At 43.6% G+C, this 19,394-nt stretch overlaps 1 protein-coding gene and 1 long non-coding RNA gene across 3 annotated transcripts; both read left to right on the plus strand.

The window, feature by feature from the left end:
• Positions 1 to 537: 537 nt before the first annotated feature.
• On the plus strand, positions 538 to 11,561 carry sel1l (SEL1L adaptor subunit of SYVN1 ubiquitin ligase). 2 transcript variants are annotated; one of them, XM_030110340.1, is made up of 21 exons: positions 538 to 1,081; positions 1,194 to 1,231; positions 2,274 to 2,469; positions 3,071 to 3,238; positions 3,534 to 3,639; positions 3,864 to 4,026; positions 4,117 to 4,170; positions 4,262 to 4,321; positions 4,438 to 4,519; positions 4,608 to 4,762; positions 5,153 to 5,209; positions 5,308 to 5,376; positions 6,453 to 6,530; positions 6,665 to 6,727; positions 7,180 to 7,267; positions 7,439 to 7,587; positions 7,719 to 7,884; positions 8,003 to 8,080; positions 8,939 to 9,111; positions 9,191 to 9,319; positions 9,431 to 11,561. In XM_030110340.1, exons 1-21 carry the CDS (start codon positions 994 to 996, stop codon positions 9,725 to 9,727), a joined length of 2,457 nt encoding a protein of 818 aa, XP_029966200.1. In that variant the 5' UTR covers positions 538 to 993; the 3' UTR covers positions 9,728 to 11,561. The 2 variants fall into 2 exon arrangements, with proteins under 2 accessions (XP_029966200.1, XP_029966201.1); XM_030110341.1 differs by having other exon boundaries at positions 8,006 to 8,080.
• A 1,882-nt stretch (positions 11,562 to 13,443) lies between these two features.
• On the plus strand, positions 13,444 to 13,950 carry LOC115401358 (uncharacterized). Its single transcript, XR_003932945.1, has 3 exons — positions 13,444 to 13,545; positions 13,729 to 13,780; positions 13,869 to 13,950. It is a non-coding gene; the product is annotated as an uncharacterized LOC115401358 (long non-coding RNA).
• Positions 13,951 to 19,394: the final 5,444 nt, after the last annotated feature.

Here is a 19,394-nt window from a genome sequence, read left to right on the forward strand (position 1 = left end):
TTTTTTTTTTTTTTTTTTTTTTTTGTAAACATCAATATATCAATAGATCAATAAATGTTGGAGATTTCTTACTAGAAACTGGTGTCTGATTTAAAGCAGGTCCAATACAAATATAAATAAATGCAACAACATAGATGGCAACCATCGGATATGGAAGCAAACTGAATATGCCTCTAACAATACTTGATCGAGTTAAATGTTTGTCATACATGGCAGCTGAAGACACTCAATTATATGAAAAATAAACTTACTTTGAATGTTGAGCTATATTGTATTTACTTACAGAAGGGTTTTCAAAGGGGGGGGGTAGAGCATCATTTACACCGAATTTACTTATTTCTGATATAACCTCATTATGCGTATGCGCTTTTTATCAAACACGCACAGACGACACACGCACATCCCTCGACCTCTCACATCTCACGCCCACCAGCTGGAAATATAACTGTGTACGCAGCTCATTGGCTGACACATCTTAGACCGCCGCTGATTGGCTGCCGGTGAACGAAACGCGCTGTGATTGGTCCAGCTGCTGGAATAGGAAGTGTCGTGCAGTAGTAAAGGCTTAACATGGGTCGCTACGTAAAGTAGTAATGTGTGGAAATATAAATCAAGCTGCCGAATATCCTCCGCAAAACTCGGATGTTTTGAAGCACCGCCCCTGCATTCCATTGTTGGTTTGGAGAGTTGCGTGTTATAGGAATATTACGCGGCGTTCTGGCTGTAATTTGTGTGAAACTAGCCTGGTTAGCTGCACGTCACTTAAGCAGGTATTACTCTGCTAGCTTAGCTTTGCATTGGAATTCGTTAGCTTGTTTTGACAGCTAAAATTAACCAAGTTGCTAACCGGAGCGAATAGCGTTCCCTTTGGTTGGTCGGTGCGTATTAGTTTATTCATTGCTTATTATAGTGTGACCCCCCTGTAACTGAATGTGTGGCGTTAGAACTCGGAGCAGCTACAGCTAGCAGACTGTTAGCTTGTCAACAACAACAATGGGTTCTATGAGGTGTTTGAAGACTGCGAGGACGCGTTACTGCTTAGCTCTTCTCCTCATAGTCTTCACTAAGGGATTCACAGCTGGTGAGTATGTCAGTGCTTCTGGAAAAATAATCCGTTTGACCGTTGGCAAACAGCTGTTTGTGTCCAGTCCATGTCACGATCGTTTTGCCAACACTGCTTGTAATATTCGCAGATGAAGAACGACATGAGAACGACGGAGCAGATTTGAAGGTGAGCTCCTTGACTGAGTGAAGTTTGTGTGTGAAAGAGTCAGTTTCCTCTGTCCTGCTCTGTGAGGTCAGTTTGACACATGTTGAGCTTCGTTTGCCAAAACTACAGACTGAATCAGCAATGAACGCAGCATGTGAGGCTGTTTCCTCAAATCAGCATTCATCAAGTGATCCTAACCCGTTCTTTGGTTTTTGCACGATATTAGGTGTTATGACAATTTTTCCAGAGTTACCAGTGTATGATTTATTTCCTTGATTACCTCACTGTTATGTTGAAAAAAATGTCCTTTTTTAAAAGCTAAGTAAGCCAAACGTTTTACAGACGATCCAAGTTCAAAGTAATAAGTCACAGATATGTGAAAGAATAACATGTTTTGTCCTTGTTAATGCGGTGTGTATGTGTATATAAAGGGGATTTTGAGCTGTGTTCTGTGTATAAGAAATGCTTTGTAAATAATCTGATTATTGGAAACAAGTTAAATGTTGTAACACATATGTGACATAAAAAAAACTACTGTATTCAATGACTGTGTGTGTGTGTGTGCTTGTGTGAGTGAGAGAGAGAATGAGTGTGAGTTTAGGTCTGAATATTATACTTTTTCTTTCCTGTTGTGTTGCCTCCATTTCCTTACTTAACTACTTACAAAACAAACCGGTGGGATCGCTTTGCATAGAATACCAACAAGCCGGCGTGGTGGTGGATATAATCAAGAAGTTTTTTGTTAATTATTGTTTTTTCATCACGCACAATGCTCTGAAAAGTTCTGATGAATATTTGTTATCCAGCTGTCATAAACAGCTGTTGTCTTTTTCCAAAGAAATGTTTCATTTCTTGCATGTAAGGGAGCTACTTGAGAGGTGTGGCATAGCAAATAATTACTGTCTCTCATTGTTAATGTCATCAGAAAGAAAAAAAGTCTTTATTAGGAGTCTGGTTTAGTCCACAAATGGGCAGTGAGGAAGTATTTTCTACTTTTTTTAGCATGCCTTTTGAACTTCCTCCCAGGCATGTCATCGTGTTAATCTTGTCTTCATATCTCCAGTCATACCACGACTCCGAGGCTGAAGAGGAAGATGTCCGTCCTACATCAGAAATTGCGGCAGGTTCACCAGTGATGCTTGAGCCTGACGTCTCTCAGTCAGAAGAAGAGAAACCGTCGTCTTCAGAGGGACTGGAAGGAGAGGAGAAGGAAGACCTACCTGAGCAGCCTCCTCCAGTTTTGGAAAAACCAAAAGAAGGTAAAAAGAAAGATTTACATTTGACTCTCCAACATTTTATACGTGACCATTAACTCTAAAAAAGCTTTGAGAAAGAACAATCCAAAATGTTGATTATCTTGTTCTGATTTGTTGAAATAAAAATCTCATGACTCAGAATTTCACCTCTTCACCTGCTCTTTTCTAAACAATTGTAGCGGTTAGTAGCAGAACCCTGCCCTGTTGCAAAAACAGTTGGTCAGCAGGTTTGCCTGAAGTCTTCTCCCTTTTTTCTTATTTTGAAAGCTGTGTGGCGTCTCTGCAGGCAGACATGTTTCTGTTTTGTTGACTCCCAGCAGAAGAACGTGTGGTTTCAGGGCAGCCCCAGACTGGATCAGCGGTTAAACCCCCTGAGAAATTAACGGCGCTTTGCACCTGTGGCTCCTCTTGCAGTTGGTTGCATCAGTCTACATGGGGAGTTTTAGTGTTGTTTCAGCTGGCGCTCGGCACAAGTGCAATAATGCTATGTTGTTATGATGGAGATTTATTTCAACGATCATCACTTTGAGCCCATTTATTAAATAACAAAACAATATATGACATTATTTTGCCTGATTTATGTGTCTTTATTTCTTCTTTTCAGTTCCTGTGGTGAATGGCGGCACGGCCCATGGAGAGCCCTGCATCTTTCCCTTCCGCTTCCAGAAGAGGGAGTACTCGGACTGTACCACCGACGGACGGGGGGACGGACGGCTGTGGTGCGCAACAACCTACGACTACGACCACGACAAGAAGTGGGGCTTCTGTGAGAGTACGTGTTCAAACATGCGCTTTGTATTTCACTGTATCAAAGCCAGAGAGGAACCAACAATTGATCAATCAAGACGCTCGCTTCAGATGCAGGTTAAAATCTGTGGTCTGTCTCACTTCACGGCTGCTACGAGCCGCAGTTCCTACCAGACAATAGAAATTCAGAGCTTTATTGCCAGGTTGCTCAAGCAGACACAACAAATTAGCTTCTTTTTATTTCGTGTTTTATCAGTTGTTTAAAAACCTTTTCATTCCCTCTAAATGTCGCCGTGTGCTTCGTTCTTTCTCTCCCTCAGCGGAGGAGCAGGCTCAGCAGAGACTCGAGGCCGAGGAGGCCGAGGAGCAGTACCAGACCATCCTGCGCATGCTCAACACCACCACCAGGAAGACTCAGAGGAAAGAGTGAGTTTCTTCTTGTGGATTTTCTAACCCTGGGCTCTTGATCAGTCGTTATGTTTCCACTGCTAATGTTCTGCTTTCCAAAATGAGTTATTATCTCAATGATGTCATCTCACTGATGTTATTTGATATGACTGTGCTGTGTGCGTTGTCAGCTCCCGCTCTTGACTTTGCTCAGCATGTCCCTGTTTGCTTTGGATGTTGCCTGAACGTTCCCTCTGTCTCAGATTGTACGAGAAGCTGCTGAAAGTGGCGGAGAAAGGCCACCAGAAAGCCATGGAGAAGGTGGCGTACGCCATGCTGTTCGGAGACTACATGAACCAGAACGTCACCAAGGCCAAAGAGATGTTTGAGAAGCTCGCCATCGACGGCTCCCCCAAAGCTCAAACGGTAACACAGCTGCTCGGAGCTATACGTCACTCAGAAAAGTGTTTTTTTGACCTGCTGTTTGAGCGGTGCCACTCTCTTCACCGTCTGCAGGCCCTTGGCTTTTTGTACGCAGCGGGACTTGGTGTTAACTCAAGTCAAGCAAAGGTACTTTTATCTGTTGTGAATCCTGTTTCTCAGTGTTTATGTTATCACATGGTAATTCTCTGGTTAATTTTGGTCCTGTTCTGTTTTTCAGGCTTTGGTTTACTACACCTTTGGCGCTCTTGGTGGGAATTTGGTCGCTCACATGATTCTGGTGAGTCAGTTTGCTCATGCTATGAAGATAATGGGAACATATCATATCATTTAATAAAAAAATAAAAGTAAAAATAAAAATAAAAAACCCCCCCAAATTTTCTCTTGTTTCATTAGGGATACAGATACTGGGGAGGTGTGGGAGTTCCTCAGAGCTGTGAGTCGGCGCTAACGCATTACAGGCTCGTGGCAAATCAAGGTAAGTGTTCACTGTACCGTAGTGATTTTCAGATGAATTTATCGTTTGACATTTACGAAGCGTGTTCCTTCCTTCGCTGTCCTTCCAGTGGCCAGCGACGTGTCCCTGACCGGCGGCTCGGCGGTGCAGAGGGTCCGGCTGCTGGACGAGGTGGAGAGCCCAGGCTCCACCAGCGGGATGTTAGAGGAGGACCTCATCCAGTACTACCAGTTCCTCGCCGAGAAAGGAGACGTCCAAGCTCAGGTAGAAAAAAACCCCACTTTTTTTTTAAAGATACCTCAAACATTTTTCTTTAAGTATTATGAGCTGATATGATTCTGAAAGAATTACAAGAAGGTACATTTAAGTGATAAATGTTTGTTTCTTTTTTCTAAAAAGATGATTGCTACAGAAATAACTGATCACATCGAACAGTGGTACAAATACTGAAATAATGTCACTGTGCTTGATGATGATGAGTGTTTATGTATTGAAATGATCATTTCTAGCAGTTTAGCTCTGAGAATTGTTATTTTAACCATTGTAGAGTTTCATGCAAACAAAAACAACATTGTTTGAATTAGTAGTGTCAGATTGGAAGATTTTAAATCAGAAATTATGGTTATAAATGGATTGTTTTGGTTCAATTACAAGGTGGGACTCGGCCAGTTGCATTTGCACGGAGGACGTGGAGTCGAGCAAAATCACCAGGTAACTTTTTGATATCAAATGAAAATACTATATCTTTTGAGGTTTTTTTTCGGTGTTCTTGTTTTTTTAATGGAATTGTGCTGATTTTTCACTGACAGAGGGCGTATGACTACTTCACCCAGGCTGCAAATGCAGGAAATACACATGCTATGGCGTTTCTAGGCAAGGTGAGTGAGATGAAGCTCGGCTCTTTTCTCCACTGCGTTTCTTCCTCAACACCTTTTTTAAATTTGAAATTTATTTATTTTTTCCTCCTCATAAACATCTTTCGTCCTTAGTTCATCTTTGTTGTTCAGTGGGGGCTTTGGTGGCCATTTTGTTACTGGAAAAACAAATACTGTCGCTGCTTCTCTGTGTAACAGCACAAATCAAAGCAAACAGCCGTCATGTTTTGAACAATACAATCCAAACATCCTCCACGACTTTAACAAACTACTGATTATGACTCTCTTCTAAAACTGGATGATTTTAATATTCATTGTGACAATCCAAGTGCGATAACAGTGTTCAGGAACTTCTGAACACTCTGGAACATTTTGGACTCCTACAGCGTTAAACAAGGTCCGCACACAACAAGGGGGACATTCTAGACTTGGTTGCTTTTAGAATATGACAAGAATTGAAGGATTTCTGGCTTGAATGAGATTCAGAGACATTTTTTCATGCATTCCTTTTACGGTAGGCTGGATTAGTGTAGCGGTGTGATTGCAGGTCTCAGGAAGCTGCAGTTCATCCAGAATCCTCGCCACCACCACGAGGCTGGAGCGCATCACACCTGAGCGTTAAGCTCTGCACTGGCTGCCTGTGTGTCGGAGGATTCACTTCAGAATCTGACCTCTGCTCTGTAAAGCTCTGAATGGTCCTGGACTCAAATACATCTCACAGTTACTTGTGGAATATGAGCCCTCTAGTGTATTCCATCAGATTAAAATTCTTAATCGCCTTGTTTTAATGTATTTCCTTATAAAGCAGTGTGAATTGCCTTGTTTGGATGGTTAGGGCTCAAATGCCACAGGATCCCACTGAGGGTTATGTCAAGAAAGGCGTCTGTTGTACAGCTGTTGTTGCCAAATCAAACAAGCGGATCACATGATCCTGTGTGGCAACTCTAGAACAAAGACGGTAATCATCGCTGTTCTGTCGTTACTCAACGCATCGTCTATTCAGAATGACTGGAGTTAAAGACTGTGTCTTGTGCGTACCGAATCAATTCAAGTTTTATGTGTGTCTTTCCATTTGTCAGATGTATTCAGAAGGCAGCGAGTTTCTCCCCCAGAACAATGAGACGGCTCTCCAGTACTTCAAAAAGGCTTCTGATCTGGTGTGTATTAAAAAAAAACCTCAGATGATTTTGATCCAGGTCATTAAAAAAAAAATACAGTTCATTCGACTTTAGCTTTTTGTTAACTAGCATTGATGCAGTTGCTGACACACTTGTTTGTTTGTTGTTTTCAGGGTAATCCGGTGGGACAGAGCGGTCTGGGCATGGCTTATCTGTATGGAAGAGGTGTTCCAGTGGTAAGGAACATTTTATTTCACACATTGTGAAATCATCTCCACCTGTCTCGAGGGCAAAAAAAAAATAAAATAAAAAAAATCTTTTGAAATATTTTCTGTTGCTGAGTGAGCCGCTTCAGTTTGTTGAATCTGTTTATCTTCTGTAGCTCTGTGTTTAGCTTCAGGTGGGAGACACTAGTTCTGGGTGAAGGAGTCACAAATCAACCTCAGACATATTTTTGGACAGTGGGAGGAAACTGATGTAGACAAAAACACAAAATCACTCCTCATATAAAGAAAGGCGGCCCACCAGAAATATTCTCAAGGCGACGCCACTGTGTGAATAACATAGAAATGCAAAGATATATACACAGATTTGTTGGATTTCTGAGGCATTTATTCTAAGACATCGTGTTAAAACCAGAGCAGCTGTTAAAATGTTCTGTTTTTTTTTTTTTTTCTCTTGTCTTCAGAACTATGAGCTGGCTCTGAAATACTTCCAGAAGGCGGCGGAGCAGGGCTGGGTGGATGGACAGCTCCAGCTGGGCACCATGTATTACAGTGAGTTGTCAGGGTTTTTTTTTTTTTTTTTTTTTTTTTTTTTAAGTGTGTCTGCACACCTGTGAGAAATGCATCTTCATGCTTTTCTTTAATATCTCATCATCACCTGCCTCGGCTTCATATTTCCTCATTTTGGTGTGTTTTTAAGTTTCTGTTTTTCGGGTCCTCCAGATGGCATTGGCGTGAAGCGCGATTACAAACAGGCGCTGAAGTTCTTCAACCTGGCCTCTCAGGCGGGCCACATCCTGGCTTTTTACAACTTGGCCCAGATGCACGCCACTGGGACTGGGGTGATGCGCTCCTGCCACACCGCCGTGGAGGTGAGCCGACCTCAACCCGCTGCTTCTGGTCCTGTTTCTCATTTAAGGAGAACAAGATGGACCCAGATGATTGTGTTCCGCTAGGTAGAAAAGACATCCAGCTTTCATTGCGTCTGTGTTTGTATTTGCAGCTCTTCAAAAATGTGTGCGAACGCGGCCGCTGGTCGGAGCGTCTGATGACGGCCTACGGAAGCTTTAAGGACGGCGAGACGGACGCGGCGCTGGTGCAGTACCTGCTGCTGGCCGAGCAGGGCTACGAAGTGGCCCAGAGCAACGTGGCCTTCATCCTGGACCAGAGTGAGAAAAACTGCATCATTTCCACTTTGAATTCAGTTTGTTCAGAGTCTGTTTTACAAACGCCACTAACTGTGATATTGTGTTCTGTGTTTTCCTCTTTTCTGTGGACGGTAACAAGCAGAAGGTGCGAGGATCTTCAGTGAGAATGAGACTTACCCTCGTGCACTGCTTCACTGGACGAGAGCAGCCGCTCAAGGTGAGCTCGAATGAGCCCTTTTCCTTTCATTTATATTGACGCCTCTATTCGTCACATTTACACCCATTTTAAAGCTTGGAGTTTTCTGTTCCAGGCCACTCAGACAGTTTAGGAAATGTTCTGCAATCCCCCTGCAAAGGAGCGAGAACGTGACATTTACCATGCTGCTTTTCGTGCTCATTAGTTTTGCACCGGGCCTCGGCGCAGCTGGTCGCCTCTGGCTGTGAGCACAGCTGGCCTGTCTGGCTGTGGAGGTTCCATTCAGCTAAAATTCATCTTTAAAAATGTGCACTTTTTAAATGGTTGTATCATACTGACTGTAAAAGTTGCAATTCTTGTAATTCTTAATGGTGGAAGTTGGTCATTTTCCTCCTCTTTCAGACTCTACTAGAGTTCATTTTCTGAGGAGTTTTACTACTGCACAGGTTGAGTTCATCTGATGTTCTAGAAATCCGGTGTATCGCTGGTAAAACCTCTAACTGCATTCACTACGTACACCCACCGCTGCCTGTGCTTAATGTTAAACTCCAAAGTGCAGTCATGGCCTTAAAATCCGATGCCATGGCAACCGTCACACTCCCAGCCTTGTCAGTCACCTCAGCAGTCAGTCAGACAGCCGGGAGAATCGGCTCTGCTGGTTCCTGAACCCACTGCAGCGGTACGACTGAAGGTGAACAGACCTCTGCAGTCTGCTCTGCTAAATGACTCTTTCATAACTCGGCTCTGATGTAAAGGGAATGCAAATGTTCTGCGTTGGTGTGAAATAAGTCCAGGAGTAACGTCTCCCAGCGTGAACATCAAGGAAAACAAATCTCAGCACAGAATTCGATCCAATGCGTGTGACTTCTCTTGATTCAGGCTACACCGTGGCTCGGATTAAACTCGGAGACTATCACTTCTACGGCTACGGGACCGACGTGGACTATGAGACGGCGGTCATTCACTACAGACTGGCCTCAGAGCAGCAGCACAGCGCCCAGGCCATGTTCAACCTGGGCTACATGCACGAGAAAGGCCTCGGCATCAAACAGGTGAGCTGTGATGCTCCGACGCATCTCCAGAAATCCAAAGAAGTGAGAATATGTGGCTGAGTTCTTCGTTTTTGTGCAGGACATTCATTTAGCCAAGCGTTTCTACGACATGGCGGCTGAAGCCAGTCCTGATGCTCAGGTCCCCGTTTTCCTGGCTCTGTGCAAGCTGGGCCTGATTTACACTCTGCAGTACCTGCAGGATCTTAATGTAAGTAATTCTTCTGCTGGAACGCCGTCATTTTGGCCGTGGACCAACTTGAGCCTACTTCATTAGTCATAAAGGTATTGATCACATGTTTGTTTGGCGTCCGTCCGACAGCTGAAGGAGCTGATGTCCCAGGTGGACCTGGACCAGCTCCTGGGCCCGGAGTGGGACCTCTACCTCATGACCGTCATCGCCCTGCTGCTCGGCACAGTCATCGCCTACAGACAGCGCCAGCACCAAATCATAGTGCCGCCTCGCCCGCCCGCCCCGGCCCCGGCCCCCGCCCCTCCCCCCAGGCCGCCTCAGGAACAGCCGCCGCCGGCCGCGGCGGAGCCCCAGGCCCAGGACGAGACGCAGGCCCCGGACCCGGACCCGGCCCGGGAGGACCAGGAGGAGGAGGAGCAGCAGTGAGAGGAAGCCAGACGGAGACGGAGAGGGCAGTAAAAGGACAGACCAGACGCTCTGCCAGCCCGCCGCACGGAGCAGCCGGCGCCTCGTGGCTGAAAAACCTGCTACGGCGAGCACGTCTCCCACTCTGCCTGCTTCCCTCCACATGATTTAAAAAAAAGAAAAGAAAAGAAAAGAAAAAAAAGCGAAGACTTGAAGCCTGCTGAAGTGTTCAGTCTCACAACTCTTCCTTCTTCCTTTTAATATATGCTGGTCCTGTGCTGGAACCGAGGCACTCGGGGGTGTTTTTAGACGAAGCTGCAGACTGCTGGGAGGAAAACACGCCTGGGACTTGTTAGTCTGTGACTCAGGACACTGCCAGAAGACCCCCGTGTCCTCACTGTGGAAATAGTCTCGCCAGATCAAAGGCGGCTTGAACTTGGCTGATTAGCAAGATGGATCTCAAACATTCATTCATTCATTTCTTCTCACTCTGCCTTTTTTTCTCTTTATTTTTTCCTCCTGAAAAAATGACACTTAGTTGAACATCGTAAATTCAATCCTAGTCTTTGTGCGGTCTGTAGGAAACAGCAGTCTTAAGGGGAAATGTTAACTCAGCGTGATTTAAGTTCTCAGCCTAAATGTTGAAGAAATCAGATTTTGCATGTTCACTCGTGTTTTTTTTTTTTTTTTTTTTTTTAAAACAAACTTCTGTCAAACTGTCACTTTTGAGTGAACAATTAATTGTTGCTTCCACATTTCCTTCATTTCTTTGGTTTACAAGGTGTGTGGTCAGTACCTCCTGCAGTGCTAAAACGTCCCGAAGCCATGCGATGTTGTTGTTGTTGAACCAACAAGACGACTGTGGGCGAGTTTTCTTTCAGCTGACAGAATAAATGAGTCTGTGGCGTTTGAGCCGTCACCCGAATCCCTCATGCAGATCCCGCCTGGAAGCTTCGCTGAAGCGTCGTTCACCCTCCAGGACGGTGAACGCAAAGTGCACGGGCTTTTCAGATTTTATTTTAAGAAGCGAGTCGGGCGAGGGGGGAAAACAAAAAAGACAGAAGAATAGAAATCATTCAGGAAGAAAACAGTTTTTTTTTTTGTTTTTTTTTTTTTGTTTTTTTTTTTATCAATACTGTATGTTGTAAAATGTAAAATTTTTCCAAAAACATGCTTTATTTGATCCTGGTTGATTTTTGGAACGTAATTGCAATCGTACAATTCATCTTTGTGTTTTTTTTGTTTTTTTGTGTACAAAGCCAACTGTGAGCTGAGGCAGACATGGGAGCAGCATTAAAGATAGCAACACCTCACGCTGCTTTGTTCCTACATCAGAGAAAGACAACTTTGCTTTTTTTTTTTTTTTTTTTTTAATTCTTTGGGTTATACAACTTCAGCTGTTGTGAGAAAATCCACCCCCTCACCAAAAGTCTAGGTTGGAGGTTTGCCCGCACCGTTGGGCTCAGATGGCCACGAATCTGAGCCTGAAACTGGAAACAAATGAAGCCATAGTTAGGCCGTACAGTATTCATCCAAACACCATTTGAAACCTTTTTTTTTTTTTCTTTCTTTTTTTTTTTTTGCCACCTCCATTTTTTTTTCTAGTCCATTTGTTCATTTCCACAATATGTGCTTGTTGTAAGAATTACTAAGAATGTATCTGCCAATACATCTGCATGAGTAGGATCTGAAAAAAAAAAAAAAAAAAGGACAGTAAAGTGTTGTTTGCAGGATGATTTGAAGCGTTTCTTGCATTCACAGTTAGACAAACACTGGCCGTCACCAATGGGAGGATTCACATTTTTACCATCGCGAATACAGGTTTATAAAGAAATTAATAAATGATATATGGATATTTACTCCTTGCTTCAGGCGTGCTGTTTCATTGCTGAGGAAACATGGCGAATAACTCCAAACCACTTAAAAACATCCATCTTTCCCTGAATCGCCTGTCAGATCAGCTGTTATTGGCGCTGCAGGCTGTCGCTCAGCCGCCCGCGGAGGCGGTACAAAGCAGCGGCGCTGTCACTGCCTCCACATTGTGCAGCGTGTAGGGGTGACCCATTGACTGGGCCATACGCAGTACTATGGAGTGGCTTTGGATCGCAGTGTCAACATGTGTGCTGGTGTCCTGCTCTGTCAAAGGTAAGTGCTGGAACAAGCAGGGGGGCAGAGCACAAGTGGACTCTATATTTATTGTTACAGCACCCTCTGACACGAGGCCTTTTCAAAAACTATTAAATATGCTGTATAAAGAGCCGGTGTTTATGGACAATGTGCAAATTTAAGCGATTTACACATGGATATTAGTGATTATTTGAAAAGTTTCAACTGGACTTTATTCCTCTCTTCAAGGCGATGACTGGTGGTGGGAGTATGAAGAGGGGATACGACACTACAGCAAAGAGGCCCTCAATCAGGTACTGAACATCAACTTAGCTCCATTATTAAGAAGATATAAAACTCAGAGCAAATCTTCATTTAGTGTTGATTAATTGATCCTTCAGAAACACACAGCTGGACCTCACAGTTGTAAATTACTCACACGGGTGCTCAAGTAAGAGCTGAATTAAAACCACAGAATTCAAATGTGAGAGTTTGGGACCGGGAGGCAGTTTTAGTACCTGTGTGGTAACAGCTGAGCACACCACATGGACCAGCAGGCATCCTGGGTATGTGCAGAACAATCACAGGTAACAGACTAAATACATAAAGCAGAAGCAGGGTCACCGAGTTAACCGAGATGCAGCTGAAGACAGCCAAGCGCTCTCAGCTTCTCTCCACCGTCGGGTTCATAAATATTCAGCTGCTGACACAGTTTTCAGGATTTCGGTTTAAGAGGCCACCGCGTAGGAATTTAAAATAGAAGAATTGAGATTTTCAAGCATCGAGTGGTGTAAAATGTTGGTGTTTCTATCAGGTAAGTAAGCAGGGTGAAAATCCAAAACATCAGCTTGAAAGGCAGTGATGGGGAAGGAAGTGGACCGTTAAAGATCCAGAGCAACCTGACTGACTTGACAAGATTTACGGAAATATCCTGGTTCTGGATTGCACTGGAAAACCGATCTGATCTGCCGTCTTGATCCTCGTTCAGGAGTTTCCAGAGAAAACTCGCCCGGCAACCTTCAAGCACCCCGTCTTCCGGTGTCCGGACATGAGCCCGTCTCCCTCGGTCCCCTCCTCAGGTCTGTCCCGGTCACGGCCCCCGGCCTCAGATCCCATCGCCTTCCTTTTTAACCCCCACCGCCTTCCTCTGTGTCTGCCTCCTCTCTTTGGTGTAGTTGAGTTTGTGAAGGCGGCGGATATAAAAGTCATCGCTGCCTTGGGGGATTCTCTGACAGTACGTGTTCCCTGTTTCATTTCTTTTGCTGCAGTGGTGATAAAGAGAGTCCACAGCCTGATCAGACATATTGATTCACATTTTCGCACATTTCTTTCGTTCTCCAGACGGCCATCGGCGCCAATGCTACCACCGTGCTCGGCATCCCGATCGAGTTTCGCCACGTGTCTTGGAGGTAGCAGAAGTCATTTGTGTTCATGGCAGATGCTCAGATAAACTAAACTTTTTGTGTGTTTGAATCTGTTTCCTGTCTTGCAGTGTCGGAGGCTACGGGACGTTTGAAGATGTCATCACTTTGGCGAGTAAGATGGCGCCTGCTGTGGGTTTACGCCGCCGCCTCGTTCAAGCGGAGAGCAAAAATCAGTTTCTGTGCTTCAGATATCATCAAGCTGTTCAACCCCAACCTGCTGGGCGCGGCTCCCGGGAAGACGGTCCACGGCATGCAGGCTCACATCAGCGAGACGGGCTTCAACCTGGCCGTGACCGGACACAACACCTTGTAAGGCGGCGGCGGTGTGACCAGCACGAAATCCGAGACGCATTCAGTAGCTCAGTGTCGCCTGGATTATTTAACCGTTTCATCTGCAGGCACAGTATAAAAGTGTCAAACTGAATGATTGAGCTCTGACATTCCAGGTTTTCATGAGTGACGTTCAGAGAGGTGTTTTTCTTTCTGATCTAGCAATCTCCCCGACCAGACCAGACATCTGATCGACACTTTGAGAGGTTATGAGGTACGGTAAAGAGTTTCTTTCTGCAATGAAACAAAACAATGAACCAGCCAAAAGGCATCCGAGTTCCCCTCCACTCTTCTTCCTTCAGGGCCTGAACTTTGAGGAGGACTGGAAGCTTTTGACCATCCTCATGGGGATGAACGACATCTGTGATTACTGCAAGGATAAGGTCTCTCTCTCCTCTTCTTTTTCCGTTGGAGTTTTTAATTTATCTGCATCTGATGAACCGCTGTGATGTTTCCAGGCTCTTTTCTCAGCGGATAACTTCATCCACTACATGACGGTCGCACTGGAGATGCTTATGAATGAGGTGACATTCAAGAAAACTGATGATTATTGGTATTGATGTCAATGGTCCAGTAGAATCCTGATATTCACCGCAGCCGGCCTTGTTTCAGGTTCCTCGTATGATCGTCAACGTGGTTCAGATCCTGCCCATGCAGACGCTGCGGGAGGTGCAGAAGCCCACTCCGGGGTGTCTGCTCCAGCGGTGAGCTTCTTTAATCCCAATATGATTATTTAAACCTCTTAGAGACACATTATTCTCTGCCATATACTCTATTCTCATCACATTCGTGCTGATCGATCTATCATTTGTTTATCTGTCACATCTGTGCACAAATATATGTTTTATGTTGATTTCTGTGATCCAGGTCTTTCTGCTCCTGTCTGATCGAGCCGGTCGCCAGGTCTCCTGAGCTCCAGGAGCTGGTCGAGGTCAACCTGGAATTTCAGGTGGACATGTGATTCCTCACATATAATCAAATTGTTTTGTTATATAAAGAAAAAAAAAACAATTTAAAAAATCATCAGAAATGAAAGGGTTGTGCAGAACAGTGCAGCGGACTCCTTTGTGTTCAGAAAGCAAATCATATTACACCAGTTCTTTAACCTCTGCACCGACGCTTGAATAAAAAAAAAATAGTTTCGGGCCTGAAGATGTTTTACTTGTTGCGAAACGCCGTGACTACACGAGTTATCTGGAATAGGTTACCTCAGTATTCTATCTGCTCACAAGTCAATACATCGCTTTTCTGTGGCTTTTTGAGAAATGGTTTAATATTTGTTCAATATATCGCCTTTGGGTTGTCTTTTTCATGACCTTTCAGTGCAGTGTTTGCATTATTTCATCCAATTTCCTGAGCTGCTTCGAGCTCCTTAAAAATCTGATATATGATATTTTTGTTTATTGTTACTCCTAATTTCAAATAGAAGCCAAATGAAAAAAAATAACAGTAAATATGTCATTTCAAATTTGATTTTGTGAAGCGTTACTGGTTTGTTCACCTTACTAAGCAGGGTTTCAAACTTATCCAACTCCTGTTTAGTCTTGCAATGCAAATTTGTGCAACAAGTATTTGCGTTGAGGCAGATTTAGCTGGATTTAGGGTTAGGAATATGATCTGAATTATTATACATATACAGGTATAGAGTAAGAAAAAGTGAGTTTAGAATTAATTCGACATTAATTTAAGCTCCTGGCTACTGTTCGGTGCTTTGTTTTTCTTTTAATTTTAACCTTTTTTTTTCCATGGTTCTTTGAATGCATTTGTTTCTTACTTCCTAAGGCCATATTTTAATTTTCTTCAATGTTTTCAAACACTCTGGGATTAAAAACCTCCTGTACAATGATTGCTGTGTCGAAATAATCTTCTTGATTTGTGTTCATAATTTTATAAACCAGGGAAAAGACATAAAATGACCTTTATCTTTTATTTCTAATGACAGAAACGACTGGAGAAGCTGCTGAAGGGCGACCGTTTCTTCAGGGAGGACTTTGCTGTTGTTCTTCAGCCTTTCCTGAAACATGCTGACCCTCCCCGCCATGCGGTAACCTCTCTCTCTCTCTCTCTCTCTCTCTCTCTCTCTCTCTCTCTCTCTCTCTCTCAAGACTGTATCCATGTGGCATAAGCTGTTTGCTCTGCGGGGATGAATCAGTGTGAAACTTTGCACCTCGAAGCCTGAATCATTAGGATCTCACGTTGAGACCTCAATAAGTGTGGCGGCTTTTAGCCTCATCGACACACTGCTGAGGAGTCACGTTTCACCACACCACGGCAGCACTGCACGAGTAGAATCTTCACCAAAAAAAAAAAAAAAAAAAGCGTGTGTTTTGTCTCTCTAAGCAGAATGGGAAGATTGACATGACCTTCTTCACTCATGACTGCTTCCATTTCACCATGAAGGGACACGAGGAGCTCGCCAAGGGGCTGTGGAATAACATGGTGAGCAAAAACACACGCTCAAGGCTTCACTTTAAACCGAAGATTAGAGGACCCGGATAAAGAAACGTCACGTTATGGGTTTGAATAATCCAAAAAGAAAAAGGTGAAAGACCTTCTACATTTCCATCAGCTGCAGCAGGGATACATTTTTCTACATATTGAACAAAAATCCCATATATAAGAGAGATAGAAACCATTTCTTCTTCTATAAAAATTAAAAGAAATGCGATATCTTTCTGTTATTGCTTCAAAGTTTCAGCCTGAAGGTGGAAAGATGATTGTGAGCAGTTTCTCTGATCCCATCAGTCTCATCTGTCCATCCATGGTAAGACAGCTGTTTTTTTTCTTCACAGATTAGTATGTTTGCATATGATCAGGGTCTCAGCTGTGTGAAATTTCCTCCCCTACATACCTGTGTTTATTCTGGGTACTGTGGTCCAAAGGAGTGTGTTTAAGTTTAAACATTCATCCTTAAATTCCCTGTAGGCGACCTTTAATGGACTGACGGCCACCACAAGTCAATATAACATAAGCTGGGATCAGCTTTAATCTCTTGGAACCCTGTGATGAATTATACACCATCAGATGAATGTTACCACGATCTATTATTTTTTGCTGCATTCAGGAAAGCTCAGACCTTTGAGACCTACTTATTTTTACACCGCCTTCCTAAATTGCTGTTATGCTTTGTCGGAATATCTGCTTGTAACAGTTTGTGTTTGCAGCTGCCTCGTGACGCTATTTGCATGTAAACGAGATCAAAATAAAAAATACATGAACACTGGAGGAAATTACTGGTAGGAAGTACAGAATTTAAATTAGGCTTTTTAACTGAAAACCGTGCAAACATTTCAGAAATTCAAACAAATATCCCTGCATATCCTTGTTGTACAGTCTTATGTAACCGATGTGGCGTTAGGAATGAATCATATTTCATTATTTGCTTGTCAAAGACGTTATTCTCTCCATCCGGCCCGCAGGAACACCCGTACATCTTCACCCGGCCCGTCGCAGCCAAGTCAGGCCACTCTCACCTCCAGTCGCCGGCGGTCATCCTGCTGCTCCTGCTGCTCCTAATGAGCTCAGCACATCTTCACATTCTGTAGCTTTCACTTCGCTCCTCACATTTCCAAACACAGGCTGCTGGTTTTCACCAGGAAGAGTGGGGAAAAAAAAAAAAAAAAAGGACATGGCAGCATTTTCAATAAAGTGACAGTGAACGACAAGTCTGATTATTTAATCATGAGATGTTTGAGATACTGTAGAGTTTTTAGTTGTTGCAGGTTAGGTAGTTTTCTTTTGGACACGATAACTGCTGCTCTTGAGGAAAAATATTTGTTTTTTTGCTTTTTTTTTTAGATTAAATGATTTATTCTACAGAATCACAGCAAAACAACAACCCTCAGACCAATACCATATTTCTATTTTTTAAAGTTTTTACAGTGTTGCAAGACTTCAAAGTGAATATTCAGAATGTTCGTACACAACCGACTGGAAGACGGCCGATAATGTAGCTCTGAGGCGGGTTGTCTTTGATACCCGTCCTGCCCCGTCTACATGAGGACGTGCTCTTGAACTAGACATCAAACGCCGAAGACTCGGTGCTCTGCGTGGCAGCTGTCCACGTCGATGTGTGCGAACGGCTGAATGCGACCGGCAGTGTGAAGCAACATTGAGACAGAGTCGACTCAGCAATGCCTTAAGAAATACTCACTGTTTTCAGTGCCTTGCTTTATTGTCAGATTCCCTACCACTTTAGTATGTTGATGCTACCTGACACTGTGATATCACATTTTTCAACAGATGAAATAAAAGCAGTTGACAGATACCTCCCATGTTTATGCAGAAGTCGTGACTTGATTGGACAGGTAGTGCCAGGAAGAGCGCTGAACAACCCAGCAAATCTTGTTTGTCACATGATTTGCCTCCTCTCTCTCTGCTTGTTTTTGACACGTTCACATCAAAAAATGATGAGAAGCTATCGCATTGGTTTCTTTTCTTCTTTTCTTACTGCAAATATGACCACATCTGGATGAGGAGAGAAGGCAAAATAGCGTGCAATGCAAGAAAACATCTCATATGGCATCTTAAAGTAATTAGACTTTGCTCAAAAGAGAGATAATGAAGGTCAGATTAATATTCTTGGAGACCTGATTACCTTTTCTGTAAGATGCACCATCACTCTGTCTTCACCTGCATCAGCTGATTTTCTCTCCTGCCTCCTGTGACCCTGAATTGGATAAAGTTGCGGAATATGGAGCAATTTAATCTAATCTATAGCAAAATGCTGTTTATTTGTGTGTCTGGCAGAGAGCCACAACCGACTGAGAGATTTAAAGATGGAGATCTGTCTCTAATCCACTGAAGATTTATGCAGAAAACTGTGACTTTTCAGACCCAGGACTGGTTAGAAACTCATCTGCGCCTCAGATCTGCAGCCGGCTGGCCCACTTTCCATCCATGTATTATCACACACTGAGCAGTCGTGGATGGAAACTAATCCACCAAAGCAAGCGCGCTGAATAAAAACTCTAGATATTGCACATATTGTCCTTTCTGTTTACACACACTGTGAGTAACAGGGCTTTTCTGTCATCTTCTGCATTTGACTGCCCTGTGGGTCACAGTAAACAGAACATACAGTATGGGACCTATTGACAAAGGTTAATCAGTATACTTAGAAAGGCAGGTGGAGGTTATATTGGGCTCATCTCATGTTACTCGGGTTTGTTCAGAAATGGTGATCCACATCGTTGATGAAAAGGAAATGAATGGAGCATGACGGAGCTGAATTATACAGATGAAACTGATCATTTTCTTAAGCTTGCATCATCATAAACATGGGAAACCTATTTTCAGTGAACACATGAATCAAAGTGTCAGTCAGCGGCGAGTGCACAGACACTGGGTTTCATCTCCCAAAAAAGCATTTTTCTGATAAGGTTTGAGTTTGAATAATATGCTACTGTGTCTGCATTTTTCCTCCGTCTCTTTTCAATGTTTCAGCAGCAGGAATCCAATATATTTCTTCTCAGTTTTAGGATTACATAATGACCTTATTATTGTATTCAAAGAAAATGCCCTCTTCATGTTTAAACAAATCTGTCCCCCGTTTATGCAGAGCAAATATGGCTCCGGCTCTGACGCACATCCTCCTTTATTGTCTCTCCAAAAGCATAATGAGATCTTCGGGATCTCGGTAGACTGTGCAGAATGAAATGCAACAGCAAACAGTCCAGCCCCTCCGCCGCGGAAAACTCTTTGTCGTCGTTTCGTTTAATGAGTGCATCGCTGACAAAGGAGAGAACGACACCGGAGAAGCGTGCACGTCTGAAAAGTCAATGTTTGTAAAGATATAGGAGAGCGAAGACTGCGGCGATGAGTGTGAT

Source organism: Salarias fasciatus, chromosome 15, assembly GCF_902148845.1.
Source record: "Salarias fasciatus chromosome 15, fSalaFa1.1, whole genome shotgun sequence".
NCBI lineage: Eukaryota > Metazoa > Chordata > Actinopteri > Blenniiformes > Blenniidae > Salarias > Salarias fasciatus.

What these genes read in the sequence shown, in the direction of transcription:
- sel1l (XM_030110340.1), top strand. Translation starts at nt 994, where the DNA reads ATGGGTTCTATGAGGTGTTTGAAGACTGCGAGGACGCGTTACTGCTTA. An exon ending in GCTCCCCCAAAGCTCAAACG is followed by an intron (nt 4,027 to 4,116) that starts GTAACACAGCTG and finishes CACCGTCTGCAG; the next exon opens with GCCCTTGGCTTTTTGTACGC. An exon ending in ATGGAAGAGGTGTTCCAGTG is followed by an intron (nt 6,728 to 7,179) that starts GTAAGGAACATT and finishes TCTTGTCTTCAG; the next exon opens with AACTATGAGCTGGCTCTGAA.